Below are 17818 nucleotides of genomic sequence, written 5' to 3'. Positions count from 1 at the left end.
GTATTGCAAGTTTTGTTGAAATTATCAGAATAGGTATAGAGAACATGCGGCCTCTGAACAGGCGGTGTTCCTTGGGCATATCTTCCCACTGATGTACAAAATGTATTCAAAGTGTTCATGCTGAGCCTCCTATATTATGTGGTGCTCAGAGCTGATTTATGTTTCCTATTAAGGAAAACTCTCACTCACTGCCTTCAGCAGACCTTAAAAGGGGCAATTTTACACTTTATTGAATTTTCTAAATCTTGTATAAATATTTGTAAAATATAGCAATAAATAACCACGTGCAGCGGCTTCTCTGAAAGGCAAGATTTCTGTGCCTTTGGCGAGCATTTGCTGGAGCAACCAGGGATATCTTTCATGCTGTTTGCCATAGCGCTGTCACCATGGATGTGCCGCAGGCTTTAAATTTCATTTGTGACTTAACTGCTTCCCTGGCTATGAGGAATAACTGGAAGTAAATGTGGTCAGGGCTGGGAACTTGAGGCAATGCTATGAACATAGCCATCTGAATGAAGGACTGAAGCCTGCAAGACTTACTTGCAGGCTGGCTTCTTCTTTCCTTATGTGTACAAGCATAAACTCCTTTAGACATCAGTTACTGTTTTAAAAAGTGAGCTACTGAAAAAGACTTTGTCTAGATTACAAATGAAATTGAAGGCAAGCTGTGCTCTTTAGTTATTAGGTTGTACCTAAAATGCTGATACGCTGATACTTACGGATCTTTGTTTCTATCTGCAATTAATTATGGGAGCAAGACAGCCAGTCTACAATCTTTTTAAAGAATGGAGCCATTCAGCTGTACCTCTTCAAAGTAAAAATTCAGTGTTTTCCTTTTTGCAAAAAAGACGAGCAGGTTGGTAAGCAAAGGCAGAAACTTCTCAGCAGCATTTTTTTCACTGGACCAGTTCTCCATTCACAGCTCTCAGGCTATTAGTTGCCAAGCATCTTCTGAGTGGTGCTGAGCAAACTGCACGGATAGATCCCAAACACAATAGATGTTGGTGTATTTATCAGTGTGGCGATCCCAGAAAGCACAAATGGACAAGAAATGTACAAATCTATCAATTCTATTTTCTGGACACTTTAATAGCCATGACACTTTAATTGGGCTGTAATGGTGTTTTTATTGCATGTATTTGTATAAACTTAGGAGTAGCTAAAACTGCTCTGTGCCACAGGAAGCAAATTAATACACACAGAAATGTAGCAGAGTTAGTGTAAAGAATCATTTCTCAGCCTCTGGCATTATCAGGAAATTTTAAAATTGCGTCTGCTTCCACTGCAGCTAGTCAGAAAATTAGAACTCCACTTCCAGCCATGTCTCTTATCCCAACAGTCTTGAGGGATTCAAATAAAATTAATTTTAAAGGCTCCATGAGGCTGGCTCCCAGTCACACGTACCAATTAAGAAGTTCTGTGACTCAGATTTCAGATTCTAGCTCAGGTACGCTGACTGCACACAATATGTACACCTTTTTTTTCCAGTATCTAAAATACAACTGAATTGTAGGCTCTGGAGCTGCTGGTTGCAATAATATGCTTGTTATATGCATTAAACTGAAATTGAAAGGAAAAATGAAATCCTGAGCCCTTCTCGGGCTTGTAGTACCTGCAAGGAAATATGGAATGGCCACAGCCAAGCTGCTTCACTTCCCTCTCTAGTATGTGAGCGCATGTGGGTGTGGTGTTGAGCATGGATCCCTACCATGTGCTGCGTGGTTTGCAAGTTTCCCTTAAGTGGGCTGTCCCATTTCAAGGTTGGGAACGGTTTACACTCCACCAACATCAACATCGCCCAAGCCGAAGTTTCACAGACCTGATAAGAAACCCTAAGGAAAATTAAGTAGATGTATGTTTTGGCAGATGTTATTTGGAGATTAAGAAAATCTTGTTTTGTGAAGGAACCTATGTTTTCCGTAGCACTGTTTCATAGTTTTTGTTTCACAGCCTGTGTAGCTCAGAAACCTGCTGGCTTTACTGACAACTGTTGCTTTTGTGTAATGCTGAGCAATATGGCAGGAGGCTAACGAAGTTATTTCATAGAAATATTAAGAATGCTGTTGCTGCAGCAACAAGTGAAATGGCACGTGAACACTGCCCCAACACCTGGGCCATTGTGCACACACATGGCCCACCGTACAGCTGGCTGTGGGCTGGGTGGGACCTAAAAGAACTAGATATACAAACCCTGCAGTGTAAAGTTCACGCTGCACCAGTGATCCCAAACTGTGGCTTCCAGGCATCACTTTTCTTATCGTTCTCCAGTGTTACTCAAGGACACAGGAATTTAAAAAGACCACATGAGACTTAAGGGGGAAATTAAGTATTATATTTTCTGCAGCATGTTACTTACTTGGCACAGGGCTCAGCAAGCCAACAAAAGCTGGGAACTATTGCTCCCATCTTTGATTTTACTGGCTTATAACTTTTAAAACTCCCTTTGGGCCTGAAACCTGTACATATATGCTGAAGGAACTGGAGTTTTCTGTCTTAATTGTTTTATCCTGGTTGAAATTTGTAGGCCCTTTTTGAAAATACGAAATAAAGTAGATGACTGATCTAAATATTGGTATGAGAAAAGTGGTGGTAGGTAATGGAATAAAGAACTAACAAACGGTTAAATAATATGACCTGATGTTGAAGGCTGAAGAGTAATAAAAAATAATGCAGAAAGAGGAGGATAGGAACCACACAGGAAAGGTCTGACTCAAACAGATTTCCCCCCCTTCTCCTTTGAGCCACATGACAAATTTGACCTTGGTTTTAATGGAGTAAATCTTCACAATTAACTGATGATAATTCATAGCAAATTGTGGAGGAGAGCTAGCCATTAGTGGGCATGAAAGGCCGGTGAGTAGTATCCAGCTGGATTATGATAGCTGCAATAGTACAAAGCATTCAGTGTTTCTAAGAAGCAACTGCATCTGTTTCCATGTCAGCATGATGTGCTTTCCTGGTATCTAGTCCTCAGTATTGTTTTCCATCTGCGTTGCTGTGACAGAATGAAAAGCAGGATATTTTAGTAATGTACTGAAACTTTTTCTTCTTGTCTCCTTCTTTTTGCCATCTTCCTAGTTGCTGGACCAGAAACTATAACATGAATTACTGGCTGATCATCAGACTGCCCATTCTCATCGCTATTGGGGTGAGTGGGGCATGTGCAGCGAGCTGGCAGATTTCTGTGAGAACAGGACATGACATAGTACAAAGAGCAGATGTGCACATGGCTGTTGTGCATGTCCAAAGGCTAATAACCTTTGAGGGTATTGACATTTTCACTTGGAAATGAGGTTTTATGAAACCAAATTGGTTTCTGTCACTGGAATTCCTGACTAGCATTTTGTTTGTTTAATTTGGCCACATGCTGTCACGTTGTAGTGGCAGCACAGTAACAAAACAGCATGCTGCAACAATCCAGTTAACTCCCTTGTGTGCAGAATGCTATGGCAGGTAGTATGGGGAGACAGAAGATAATATTCCAGGTACTGGGCTACAGAAGAGCAACAAATTGTGCAGCATTGTGCAGAAATGCCACATTCTGCATCCACAATACTGGGTGTCAGTCTCAGACATCCAGACAAGGCAAATTGGACAGCCCACACCTTTACTGTGTCTCACTTCCCCAAGATGCAGGTAAGCTCCCCTGCTTTTAGTGAACTGTTTGTGTTTTCAAAGGTGACTTGTGCACTCACAGGGGATGTATTTAGAGCACAATTCCTTAGCAAGGAGTTGAGTTCTGTGGTAAATTCTGCAGCTGCAGAGTTGTAGGATGCACGGGGACCAATACATGCATACACATGCTTTTTGAACACTTACGCACCTGTGTTTCTTGATGGTGATGTAAATCCTTCTTTCATTTCTCCAGGTAAATTTCCTGATCTTTATCAGAGTTATATGCATCATAATCTCGAAACTACAGGCTAACTTGATGTGCAAAACTGACATAAAATGCAGGTATGTCCTATGGCGGTCTGACACTTTTTGTGCCCATCAAAGTGGAAGCAGACAAGGAGGTACATGAAAGGACTGGATTGACAAAGGTATTTAAAGCTCACAGGCCTTGAGTAATGCGCACATGTGGTGTCACACATTGGCGTGACTGCTTGGACAGTCAGTCCCCAGAAAAGCTTCCTGGTGAAGCCAAGGCAGGTGTTACACCTGAGTTATAGATAAACAGAAAGCTTGATCTCTGAGTTCGTCACTTTAGTCTTCCGTAATACTGGATGAATATTAATCAAACACATATTTTTTAAAATACTTGCAACACATGCAAGTATTGGATGTTAAGGTCATTGAATGCATCCAGAGGAGGGCAATAAAACTGGTGAAAGGGCTGGAAGGAATGTCCTCTGAGGAGCAGCTAAGGAGTTTGGGCTTATCTAGTTCAGAGAAAAGGAGTTTGAGGGGTGACCTCCTTGCTCTCTGTGGCTTCCTGAAGAGGGGAAGTGGAGAGGGAGGTGTGGATCTCTTCTCCCTGGTATCCAGTGACAGGATGCATGGGAATGGTTCAAAGCTGCACTGGAGAGGCTCAGACTGGACATTAGGAGAGAGCGGTCAGACACTGGAACAGGCTTCCTAGAGAGGTGGTCAATGCCCCAAGCCTGTCAGTGTTTAAGAGGTATTTGGACAATGCCCTTAATAACATGCTTTAAGTTTTGGTCAGGCCTGAAGTGATCAGGAAGTTGCACTAAATAATCATTGTAGGTCCCTTTCAACTGAAATATCCTATCCTATTCTAATTTGAAAAAAAAAATTACGAGTGATAGAAATAAAAGCTTTAACTTCAATGAAGATAAAGGTGGGTTATTTTGGGTGTTGCTCCTTGTTCTTCTTGCCAGTTGTTATTGGGACAAACTTTCAACCTTGAATGCATAGGATATTTCAAGAGAGATTATCACAGAAAGGTTCAATTTTTATTTTGCAGGCTTCACCCTGTCCATGTCTGTATTCTTTGTGTTATTTAATCACCTTGCTAAGATTCATGGTCACATCCTTCATTTCTGCATCTTGGAGGGTAGTTTTGTATTGCAGTCTGAAAAATAACGTAGAAATAACAAGTTAGCTGTTGAATTAACCCGTGTGGAGCTACATGCTGTGGTAGCTGGACTGCTTCTGGAGGATGACTTAGTTTGAAGTTGGGTATTTCAATGCTGCAGCCTTCTAAGCTAGACATGGTGTGTATTTTGGTGTATCCTCATCAGAGTATAGAGTTGCCTTGTATGTTGCCCACCTTCTTTATCAAATGTGACATTTTGGAAATCCTAATGCATGTGTAGAGCTCAAAGCAGAGAAGGGGACTCATTTGAATGAGCTGTAGGCTTTGCTTTTGTGCCTACTGTTTTTTTTCATATATGTGACCTTTATTGCTAGGGTAAAATTTGTGGTCATGCAAGGGGTGGGGGGGAGGTCCAATTCTGGTGGCTTGAAGCCATTTAGAAGTCTGACTGTAAATTTACCATGTCAAGGGAGAAAGCCCTTGCCCTCATGACTTCTGCAAGCAGCAGGAAGGTTTGATGCAGGTGAGCCATTTATCAGAGGTGCATGTTCATTCACTTCTTCATGTTGCATGTTCAAAAATCTGCTGTGTAAACAGAAAGGCTTTATCAGAAGAGGATTTACCCAGCAAAAGACCCTCCTTCACTGATGAAGACTATAGTCTTGGTGGTCTGTCAGGAGGTTGGTGGTTATAGCCAGAAGGTTTGGCAGAGTCTTTTACCCAAGAGTTCAGCTCATTGGTGTGCTTCTGATGATAACATGACCAGTAGTAAGAGATTCCTGTATCAGAATTTCCATCCCCCCCTTCATTTCTGTTCATAGACACTGGAAAAGATTTTGGGTGGAGGGGACACAGAACTGCTATGTTGGTATATGTTATTTTAAACAAGGACCAGTCTAGGTGCCCTAGAAAGTCACTAGCTTAGATACATTTGTGTATAGAAAGGAGAAAAGTGTTTTGCTCTCAGTCCAGTCTTTCCTTCAGTTCTCTGCTGTTGCCTATTCATTTGACAAAGAGAGCGAGCTCACTGTTCAGTATGGCAGCAAATCCCTTTTCTCTCCAGAATGACTGGAGTTGCGGAGAAACTTCTCCCCTTGCTCAGGGAAATTATTTTCTTTAGGGAGGTCTTAATTTCCCAGGAAACCTTTTCATGGGATTTTGCATGGCGTCCTGTTTAAGGGAGCGTTCTCCATCTATCCCATCTAGAACAATTAGCATTCATTAAATAAGCTAGGGGATTGCTGTACACCTACACAACTCCCCTTTTCTACCCAGACGGTGTCTCCAGAGCCAACTCAGTGTCAGTCTCCTGCTTCTACCTCCATCTCAGGCAGGTGGTGGTGGGAGAGGGCCTCCATCACAAGACTTGCCCTTAAGCTGCGTATTTAAACAAGTCCCCTAATGCAATGGTCCAATTAGGTCCACTAAAGATCTGCATTTCTGCTTACCTGTATGTGTAAACTGTTTGATTTCAGTGGTTGCTTTGATTTACCGCACCTCAGTCCTTGTGTATCAAGGACATTGGCAGGCCAGTGGGTGGGCTGACAGGAGCCTTGCGCTTGGTATGTAATAACTCCGTGCAGCTGTACAGAATGTGCACTGACTGGGGACAAGGCAACTTTACAGAAGACCCAGGGATGCTGGAGGACGACAGGTTGAACATGATTCAGCGGTGTGCCCTGTGACAGCATAGGCTGACTGCATGCTGGGCTGCACTAGCAAAGGTATAGCCAGAAGGTCAGGGGAAGTGACCAATCCCCTCCATTTAGCATTTGTGAGACTGCTTCTGGTGTCCAGGTTGAGGCTCCCCAGCACAAGAAAAAGACATTGTGTCCTGTCCCTCCAACCCCATAGGACTTGCATCAGTTTTGCACCAAGCTAGGTCAGGGGCTGGACCAGGTGACATAGGAGGTGCTGAAAACTGGGTTTATTCAGTCTGGAGAACAGAAGACTAAGCAAGGATTTAACTGCAATCGTCAGCTACCTAATGGTGGTTATACAAAATATGGAGCTGGAGTCTTTTTGGAGGTGCACAGTGAAAGAACAGGGGTCAGAGGTCACAAGTTATAGCGAGAGAAATTCAAATTGCATGTCAGAGGTGAATAAAAATTCACAGTGAGAGTGGTCTGATACTGGAACAGAGGTCCAGAGGCACTGTGGAGGACCTTGGAGACATTCAAAACTTGGCTGGACATAGCCCTGAGTAACCTGCTGTGAATTGGAGTTGGACCAGAGACTTCTGAAGGTCCCTTTCAGCCTGAATGATTACATGATTCAGAATAGCAGCCAACAGCCCTAGGGCACACAAGATCTACTAAGTACTGGCAGCCCTGTTAGTTGAGTGATTTTTTTTTTTTTTTATCTACTGAATTGTCTCAAGACAGGTTGTTGTGAGATGTTGATAGGTTCTGTGGCCCAGGATAGCCCTATAAACTCCCACATGAGGCTCAGGCATCTTTCATTATCCTGTTGGGTGGCTAGCACGTGTATCTGTGAAAAGAGAGTTAAGGACCATTCTTGTGAATGCTTTCCTGTGGTCAGATGCCTGAGCATTGCTCTCTCACATATGAAAAATGTTTTATTTCAGGCTGGTTTGTCTTTTTTTCCTTTGGTAGCTGTGCCTTTGAACTTGCCATTTAAATCATGGAGTTGTCACTCACTCTAAGATAGTTTAACTGCTTTTACAAGCTATTCTGCAGTTATGGTTAGTTACAATGTTTTGAAGATTTAACACACCACAGCGGTGAGAAGGAATAGCAAGTACTCCTCCCTTTGCCAAGGTATTTTAAAAGAATCCAATTATTGATAGATTATTTCTTTCAGGCCATTAACAGGGTAGGTTTTGGTCATCTTTCCCACTTACAGATGGTGAAAAGGATACACAAGAAGACATGTAAGGTACAAGAAAGCACGTGGCCTCCTCCTGAATTTGGAAGATTTTCCAGGTGAAATACAGGCAGTAGCTGAACACAGAGCTGTGCTCTCAGCAGTAAGTGGTCTGCAGTGGAGGTTATTGTGAGGACTTTTTTTTTTCCTGCAGCTTCTGCAGGAGGTGGTGCAGTGACTTCTCAAAGTTGACAGTGTGTCAGAAGCAGAATGCAGAAAGAGTGACTCCCAGTGATCATTGGGGTCAACAGTGATCTACTCAGTGGCATTGTTGTTTTTTTTTTCTTTCTTTGTGATCTTAGGCTGGCCAAATCTACGCTGACTCTAATCCCACTGCTGGGGACCCATGAGGTCATCTTTGCCTTTATTACCGATGAACATGCCAGAGGGATGCTGCGCTTTGTGAAGCTTTTTACTGAACTCTCCTTTGCTTCTTTCCAGGTAGCACTCACACTGTGCCCATGCGGATAAGATATTTTTTAACTGCTGTTTGGGGACCTGCTTTTTCTCATTCATTGCATGTTCCCTGTTCTTTATATTTCTCAATTTATTAACGTTGGATATTGCAGGATTGTGACAGTGGAAGAGAAATATGAGGACTAATTTTTAATAGCCAACCTAAATGTTAGTGTCACATACTGTTATTTTCAATGTCTTAAATTTATCACAGTAAACTGCTATTCCTATCCACATATTAATATCTACTTCCTATGGGACACCTCAGTGCAATAACAAAATTGTCTGTGATTTCCTGTAATTGTATAATGGCATTGCTGAAAGCAAATTTTGTGCTTTCTACAGTGGCTTTGGTACTCCTTGGAAAATCTGTGTGAGAGGTAGCTGTCTACAGCTGTAACTGCATGTGAGGAGGCTGTAGGTTTACTGTGATTTTTATTTAGCTGTTGCCTTAGGTAATGCCATTTCAAAAGAATCTCCTTGTCTAAGGGAATCATTATTCTTCTTGTTTCCCTGCTCACCCACTCATTCCCTGTTTATCAAGCACAGAGCTGTATTTAAGATCACTCTGAATTGCCATTTCTGAAGGGTTTATAACTTGAAACCAGGCAAGGAAGGAGGAGGCGAAAGGAATCTTTAGAAAAAAAGAACAGGTTGAAGAAAGCAGTAACTTATTTTTTCCTAAGACTGTGTGCTTTGAGACATAGTTTGGTCAAACCTCTCCTCTGCCATCAGAGTTGACAGGGACCACATATTGACTTTGTCTGTCAGTTTTATGAGACATGGCAGTGTGGAGCCTCTAGCCCTCTGCAAGTTTGCTTGGAAAAGCAAGGGAACTGCTTTGCTCACCGCTCTTCTGGTTTTTTGTTGATTTCAGGGGCTGATGGTTGCAATTCTCTACTGTTTCATCAATAATGAGGTAAGAGAGACACTAGTTGTTCCAATTTGCCTTATCAGCATCCACTACAGGAAAAAGGAAATTGAAAATGGTCTTTAACTGCTAAATTTTCCTTGTTCATGGCTTTTACTTTTTTTACAGACCCTCCTCTGTACAGCTACACAGGATAACTCCTCAGACAAATGTTGTTGGAAGGAATTCAGGCTGTATAATTTAGGGCCACTATTGGTAGGCATGAAATCTTGCAAGTTGTCTTGCTCACAGTTGTATAGTTTGCACTGCTGGAGCTTTTCTTTTATTAAGAATTAGAGCTGCTCTTCTTAATCTGTCTCATAGTGCTTCTTATTTGCTTCTTTTGGTGAATGTGGGAGTAAAACCTGTTTTATTCTGAGAACTCAGCTCAGCTGGCTGGTGAGGTTGGAGAGTGCTCTTGGCTGATGTCAGTAGTTTGGTTTCGTTTGGTTTCCCTGTGGCCCAGCTACTTGAAGACATTATCACACGTTCATTCAAACTGAACTTCATGGAGTGGAGAGCTCTCCCACAGGCCCAGAAGTAATGTAGCTAGGGCTTTGAGTTAATTGATTGCACTGAATCCCAGTGTGTTGGGGAAAGGAGTATTGTTCGGTTTCGGTATTGCAGGAATCTCTCATGTTACCTTTTAAGTGATCATTATTCTTCATTCCTTTAGCAGCCAGTTTTGCAAGGAAAGCAAATACTACTAATCTGGCAGCACATTAAGTTTAATGCACATCAGTGTGTTTTACACTCATGCTAAATCCACTTTTAAACGTGACACGGTAATTCAGGATCACCTATTGAGAGATAGGCATCATCAAGGAGTTGGAATCAATGGAAAAATGTTCTACTTGTGTCATTATGGCCAGGCTGGAGTCAACAGAAAAGCAGCAGGCATCCTGAATTAAGCCCTGCAGGAGACTGTTCGCTTTTGTAGCTTGTGGGTAAGATTTTGTTTAAGTGAATATGTTAATTGTACTGCTTACGACAGTCAGAGGTGGGTAGCGGCAGGCTTTGCTCAAGCATGAATTAGAGAATATTTCTTTCAAATCCCTCGTACACCTTTAATGGGTGTACTTTAATCCTGAAATGCAGCACCGTCTGCTGGTGCATCATGTATTTCTTTTTATTCACTTTGGCCTTTGCCCTTGGCAGCTGCAGCCAAGCCTCTCATGAGTAATGCCCAGTGATTTCCTCCATGTGATACAAGGGCAAAGTTACATCATAGTCCAAACTTTATTACAAACCCTGAAACAGGTAAGCTTGTTTCATTTGAGGGAACTTACTGTGAAGTAGCCTACCTGCATTTTTAAGAGGTCCTCCAAATCTCTTGTTGCTGTAGTTCTCTTGCCTTTGTAATGTCATTTGTAAAATCTAACCAGAATGTACTCAGCTTCACAGAAAGCTGACAGATAATCTAAGATTAATTATTTTGTTTGTTCCAACTCTTGTTAAAAGAAGGGAGAAGGATTTTGTCAAGCTCAGTCATCGGCATCCATAAAATAAATCCATGTAAAGAGTTCGATTAGGTTAAGTGTCTTCTATTTCTTTCCTAAATTATATGAGATTTTTTTCCTAAACCAAATGAGGAACTGGTTGTTTTTCTGACAGACTATATGTGCCTAAAGACTATCCTTGTCTGCAGTATGGTCTATATTTTTATTTTTGTCTATGACTCATTGACTCCTTTTCGTTTTCCTTAACCATACAGAATGAAAGTTTTTTGCAAGTGCTTGTACCAGATCAAGAGTAGAAATGAAGCTAGAAACAATATTAATGTCTTTTTGTATTATCTACTTATGGAAAAAATATTAAAATATATTCATATTTCAGTCAAATTTCACCTGATATTCTGGATTTTCTCTGCTGCTCTGAAGTCAACAGCAGGGTCTCATCACGTTGCCTGTTATTACCAATGGTCTTTGCAAAATGAGCCAGGCCTAATAAAACCAGTTTTTCTGCAGTTAGTGTTGCTTTCTAAAATAAATATTCTAAACCATAGAGATGCTGCCTCTTTCCACCACAATTAGTTTAAGCTGGTTCAGGTTTCATTCTCTGTGGGCTTGCTTCTCCTTTTTGCCTCCTTCCTATCACAATGGAAGCACGCTTCACTCTCTTCTAACTTACTCCAGGAGTAAGGTAGACTGACTCCAGGACTCCTAAATTTTTTTTAATTACTGCCCAATCTTCCCTTTTTAGTCTCGTTTGTTTTCATTCTCTGTACAGACTATCCATCGAACTCCTCCACCAGCTCCATTCCATCTCATTTCATACCTACTTTCCTTTCACTATGATTTGGTGAGATTTTTTTCCAAAATCTAACTTTTTTGTAGTCTGATTCCAGATCCATTGCCACACTCTCTACATTCTTATGCATTAGCTGCATTAAGCTCAATCAGCTGCTCTCTGTGAGAAGTCTTCTTGACCTTTAACCTCCATGACCATCTTTTCCAAGTTCTCATACCTCTTCCCTTTCTCTTTCAAAATACTCTACGTGAAAATTTTCCTTCTTCCTCTTTCTTATGGGAGCTTTGTTCTTGGTTCCCTTTTCCTTGTATAGCTTATTTCTGAGGAATCTTATCCACCTATGGAAGTTACTAGGCTAATAATTTTGCAGAAAGATCTGTAGATCTACTTCTGTGCTCAAGAACTGCCTCTTCACAAAATAAATCTTAACCTATTCCCTCAGTCATACATTCATTGCCACCTAGGCAAAAACTCAGTTCACCATGGGCAGCAGAGCTGCTCTTTACCCTTTTCCTAACCTCTGCAGAGAAAACTAATATTCTGTCATTCAGATCCATTCCTAAGACATCATCTCTGATATAGTCTTTTGTTCAGGTCTTCCCTTTCACTTCATCTCAATCTTGCAGGCTATTTGTATCATAGCTCTAGGATACAGCCTGTCATGTCCAGCCAGACTGAAGAAATTTCCTCCCTTTGATTCTAAGACACCCATTTCTATTGCTCATTGACTTATTCTGTCAGTAGGTACATTTATGCTTTCTTTCAGGATCTGTCTGTAAATGTCTACAACTGCTTTTTCCCAGTGCTGCCTATTCAACCAGCCATTTTCCACACCCACAAAAGGTACCAAGGACTGGGGTGGTAGTACGGTCAACTATTCGCCTGCAGACAGTATGGTCCCTGCATTTCACTGTTTCCTTTTCTGTCTTTATCAGGCTGTTCTCCTTCATTTTTCTGTGTCAAGTTATGCCAGACACACTGTCTTTTTCTGGTGTCTTTGTGCAGCTTTTGACACAACCACCCACAGTTATAGTGGTAAAATACAAGCTTCTAGCTCACATTTTTCCTTCTGTCCCATTTGGTTGTGATACCGCAGGGACAAATTCCACTGTCAGAAATGCAGAGATGCAGCTGGTTCCCCACAGGACAGTATTCAGTACCAGGGCTGTAGCCCAGAGCTGACAAGCACTGCTGGAGATAACCACCAAGGGAAGACAACTGGTTATGTAAGGCTCTGCTCCTTTTTTAGGGCTGCCTCCCAGATTCAGTATTTCACAATGAACAAGCAGAGAAGGACATAGAGCAGCTGGTTCCCTAGGAAGTTTCCCCTCAGAGTATGAAGGTTTCAGCAGCCTGGGTATGATGATAAGCCTGTGCTAGACCTGCCATCAACCTATTTAGTCTCTTGGTGGTCAGTACCGGACCCTAAAAGGAAACAAAAAAGAACTCTCCAGAGAAGGATCATTTGAGCAACAACCCACCTATAGTGAACTTATTTCCAGGCTGAAGTACACACCATAATGAACTGATTACTCTAGTTGCACTCCTGCCTTTTTTTAGAGTAAAAAAAGGTTCAATTTTATGTCCTCTGCTTTATGTGTTTAAAAGCTAATGGAGGTTCTTACTTCAGTGAAGTGGCAAGAACTTTGCCCATGGAACAGGAAGATCTACATTCTGTTCTTGTTTAGCAGTTATGAGATCCTGGACAAACGTCCAACCCAGAACCTTGTGACTGGATGAGCATGTATTGTAGCTTTAAAAACAGCTGGTTTCTGGAATGAGATATTGTAATTGCTATTTAAAAAAAAGGGGGGAAGTACAGTCTTTAATGTGCTTAATTGTTGGTTTTTCAATTCTGAATAAATATTCCATACAAAAATGAAGAACAAAAAAAGTAAATATTCAAAGAATAAAAATAATCCAAGACCTAATACTGTTTAAATCAAACCAGAAGTTAAAACAAAACTCTTAAGAATACCTGTGGAGACAGTATTGAGCAGGAAGCCAGTCTTTTCAGTCCTTTCATGGCTGATAAGCCAAATCAACTCTATACCCTACCAGTACTAACAACTGAGTACATTCAGTATTGCAGCTGAACACAATTTAGAATAAAATAATGAAGATAAGATTTCCTGGTGCATAAAAGAGCTTTATTTCTACAAGTAAAAGTAAATGCTGTCATTATTTTAAATATGGAATACCCTACAATGGACTAATGAGATAATTGGATAATTTGAGGCAATAATATTGCAGGTTTAAAGCATTGCCAGCTTTTCTCAGTAGCATGGTATCTTTATTTTTTCCTTGCTCTTTTCTAATGGAGTCATTTAAAGATCTGATTAGTTCTACATTCATTCCTTTTGTTTCCTTCTCTGCTTCTGTTAGGTTCAGATGGAGTTTCGGAAAAGCTGGGAGCGCTGGAGACTGGAACATTTGTATGTCCAGAGAGACAGCAGTATGAAACCTCTGAAGTGTCCGGCCAACAGCATCAGTAGCGGAGGCACAGTAGGCAGTAGTGTCTATGCTGCCACTTGTCAGGCCACATTCAGCTAAGATTTCTGCAGGTGAATCAGACTGAGAACAACGAACTGTATAATATACCTGAAAACCCTTAAATACCCAAGCAAGTGGCTTAAGTATTCCATCTCCAGCAAGAAACTTAGGCATATGCTCATTGCCTGCAGGCTGTTGGACAAAGGTTTCTAGGGAAAGCAATCCACTAACGTAATCAACATATCAGTGGAAAAATTGATCATGTCCAAAGTAAGTTAAAAGAGTTTCTTCCTATTTGCACACAAGGCCTCCAGGTGTCCAAAACTAAAGTATTGCATTGATCCAGTCTGAAACTACAGGGTCAATGGCTTATTACTGCTGAGTGGGCGAGCTGAGTGATCGACTGATTAAATTACAAGGATGAAGATGATGATTATTGCCAAAAAATACATTTAGACTTTTATGGGGATAGGGGAAGGTGCTATCACAAGTTTTAGAAAAAAAGTTAGTGGGACACAACTTGTGTTTTAGGGAAGAATCAGTTTGGTGGTAAGAGTTTCGCAAAGCTAAAGTTGAAAATATGCTTACCTGTTTTCTGGATAGGTGAAAAATAGCATCCTGAAGCTCTATCAGTACAGCAGATAGTGTGGTGTATGCTTCTGAATGCTCTTTTTAAGCTTCACTTGTGCGGGGCAGGGTGGGGGAACCAAACCAAACCCAAACAACCAAAGCCAGTATCTGGTAGGGGCCTCTTCTGCTGTTAGTAGGTGCATGTTATCTCTGTTGACACGGATGGAAATATCTCCTGAATGCACAGCCCTTCCGTTTTATACAGTACCCTGCCTCTCCAGTTGGCACACAGGTGTTAACAGGGACAGGATAATGACTTGTGTGTCAAGAGGACACTTTTTTCTAAGCTATACTCTGCTTCTTGTGGGTGCAACCATGCACTAGTCAGCTTGTGGCCACTGCTGGTCTCACCAGGCTTCCCCTGTTTGGAGAAGATTGGGTAGGTCACAGTGTGGGCTCACTTTTGTTTCTCCTCCAGCCTTGTCCATTTCCTCCAGCCCAGAGCATCCCCCAAGTGGGGCTGCACTCGGGGTGGTGGGAAGGCAGCGGCCCAGCCGGGCAGCTGGAGGCTGCGGCTTCAGCACGCCGGACAGCTCTCCGGGGCTGGCTGCCTTCCTCCTCCTCCTCCTCCACAGCCTGCCTGCCATCAGCAGGATTCAGAAATTTCTGCCCCCCCCCAACTCAACGGGCTTTTTTGTCTGTGTGCTCAAAATTACGAGGGCTCTTGCAGTGAATGCATCTACACTGCTAATTATCTGTTACCCTCCCTGATGTTTAAGAGTTGTGGGGGGGAGGGGGTGAGAAACAGAGGTACCTTTACTAGCGGGATGTGATCCATTGCATCACTTAATTAAAAGCTTTTAATTATCTTTACTCAGCTTAGATATTCGGGGTCCATTTACAACAGAGGCACGGTGCCAAAGACTAGCTCTAGGAATATCCCTGTCCATAGCTGCCTTGTAATAAATAACTTCTGTGGTGTAGCAGTTAGACTGAGTACAGCAGAGATTAAAAAAAAAAACAAACCCAAACCTCTAATCAAGTCTCTCTCTGCACTTGTGTTCACATCACCTATTGCCAAGAAAGTGGACTGGATATTCTGGGATGTAATTCAGCATCTTTCCTGCCTGAAGCTAGATTGCTTTGCATGGGATTATTTAATCATCATATTAGAATCCAAATTGCCAACAGGGTGGATTAGTTTTGCCGTCATCAGGTTAGAATTGACTCGGAGAGGATGGGTATCCTTCTGCTGTAATGCCTGTAACTGAGCTCCAGGGGGAGTCAGACTCCACCAGAGTTCTCAGGATGGTTTACGGACATTGAGCACGCTGGCTTCTATGTGGGCCGTTTCCAGGCCATCCCTTCCTAACATGGGTTGCAGAGCTGACCTTGGAATGAAGCACCTCAGGTTCTTCTGTAAATTTAATAACTAGCTTCTATGTTGTGTGACCATCAGTAGAATACCCAACTACTGCGTGTGTATGTTAACTGCTGTCCTGCAATTTAATTATTTAGCTTCCTGTACGTGGAGAGTATGCTTGATGTTTCTATTTAACATCTACCCTTAAGTGCTTTGAATAGGAAAAGACTGATGAAGTTAGTCGCTGGTGGGTGAAAAGGCAGCATGATGACCGATGAAATTTACAGCTGTATGATAATGCACACTGGAGGGAATAATTTTGCTCATGAATATTCAAGAGTAGGTGCCAGTTTTCCAGGGCCCTACTTAGTTGTGTGCAAACCTGGACAAAAAGGTTTCTGCTACTTGTGCAGCTTTTAGTGAGATGATAGTTTTGCTGCAAATAGGAAGTTACAGGAGTGTCTTAACTCATTATTATGCTGGAGAAAGTATACATAACAAATGAAAGAGGAGAGACATAGGAATAGACAGTATTTTTACATGTGTGGTAATAAACCTGTACTTAGCTGCTGTCACAGGATTCTTTCAACAGTTTGACATGCTTTTGAGTTACTAGGCTTTTTGCCCGAGTCGCTTACGTGAGGGCTTTGAGCCCATGAGAACAGCTCCAACATCAGATGTCAAACTTCCCTTTATAACTTCTGCCTTGTTAGAATCCAAGAGAAAACCAAGATGACGTGAGATCTTAGCCAAGCAGAGGGCTGTGGTGCAATTTTTTTCCTCTCTGATTAAGCTCTCACTTCCTCAAATCGTTTTAAGTCCCCTTTAAGTACTGAGGGAATAACTCAGTGAAAGTAGTGGCCACCAAAGCGGAATTACAGTAATTGTGTATTTTGAGAAATACTTTCAGCAAGGCCTAAACACCAATTTCTCCATCACTTTTATCTACTTCAGTAAAACCTTTAGAAGCCCTTGTTGTTATTCATACCATCTCTATTTCAGAATTTATAATGTGCATTTGAGTAGCATGAAATAAGTAAAGCAACACAAAACGCTGGAACAGATGAACTGTATGAATTTTTATTTCTCGTGCCTTTCAGCTTCATGCTCACTTAAGGTGGTAACTTGTTTCATGAAGCATTAAACAGGAGAGTATAAATTCACCTGGACATAATGTAATTAGAGTTCATAGCAAATGAAAACTTTATTTCCAGCATTGCTGCTAAAGTTCTATGATTTCATGGATGTTACCTTATATTTAATATTTATTTGCATGTATTTCCTTGTTTTAAAAAACACCAACAGAATCTAACTGTACAAGAGACTAGATTATCAACTCCCCATAAACATTACACTTATTTTTCTCCTTGTGAATAAAGTTTCAACTCAGAATGTTCTGTCCCTTACTGGTGTATTTACTTTAAATATCGCCTGACTACTACTTACTCTGTAATTAGAAGAGCACCTTCTTAGAATGGAAAGACTCAGAGTTCATGGTTCTCCCAAAGAAACAAAGCTTCATATTGGCAACTCTGTGCCCACTGCAGAGGTTATGTTAAGCAAAACCAAAATGCAGCATGTTATTTGTATAGAGTCAGAAGGAAACAATAGGACTAGTGAGAACTCTGAGGGGGTTTTTATCAGAGGGTGATAGAGTATGTGCAAATCCAATAATTCTGTGCTTAGCTTTAAATAGCAGCATTTCAAGTTTACACAAGAGACCAATATTAGAAGCTAAGAGAGTGCTGTGGAGAGCTACTGAGAGATGCTTAGCAGTGTTAAACATCTTACTTGTGCTTTAATCTACTGCTCTCTTTCCAGTCCAATTAAATTCAATAAAGGACACTTCCTTTTGCTTCCCCAACCAATGACAAAACATAGGGTAAGTCAA

General features: G+C 41.4%; 1 protein-coding gene across 1 annotated transcript in view; it reads left to right on the top strand.

The window, feature by feature from the left end:
• The window catches only part of GLP1R (glucagon like peptide 1 receptor), an 89792-nt gene extending 72515 nt beyond the window's left edge, over positions 1 to 17277 (top strand). Inside the window, exons 9-13 of the mRNA XM_075089140.1 lie at positions 3079 to 3148; positions 3869 to 3957; positions 8188 to 8326; positions 9219 to 9260; positions 13887 to 17277. Coding sequence (XP_074945241.1) covers positions 3079 to 3148; positions 3869 to 3957; positions 8188 to 8326; positions 9219 to 9260; positions 13887 to 14054 — 508 coding nt within the window. The 3' untranslated portion in view covers positions 14055 to 17277. The remainder of the gene's footprint in view (positions 1 to 3078; positions 3149 to 3868; positions 3958 to 8187; positions 8327 to 9218; positions 9261 to 13886) is intronic.
• Positions 17278 to 17818: the final 541 nt, after the last annotated feature.

Source organism: Phalacrocorax aristotelis, chromosome 3, assembly GCF_949628215.1.
Source record: "Phalacrocorax aristotelis chromosome 3, bGulAri2.1, whole genome shotgun sequence".
Lineage (NCBI taxonomy): Eukaryota > Metazoa > Chordata > Aves > Suliformes > Phalacrocoracidae > Phalacrocorax > Phalacrocorax aristotelis.
This window is presented reverse-complemented; position numbering and strand designations above follow the sequence as displayed.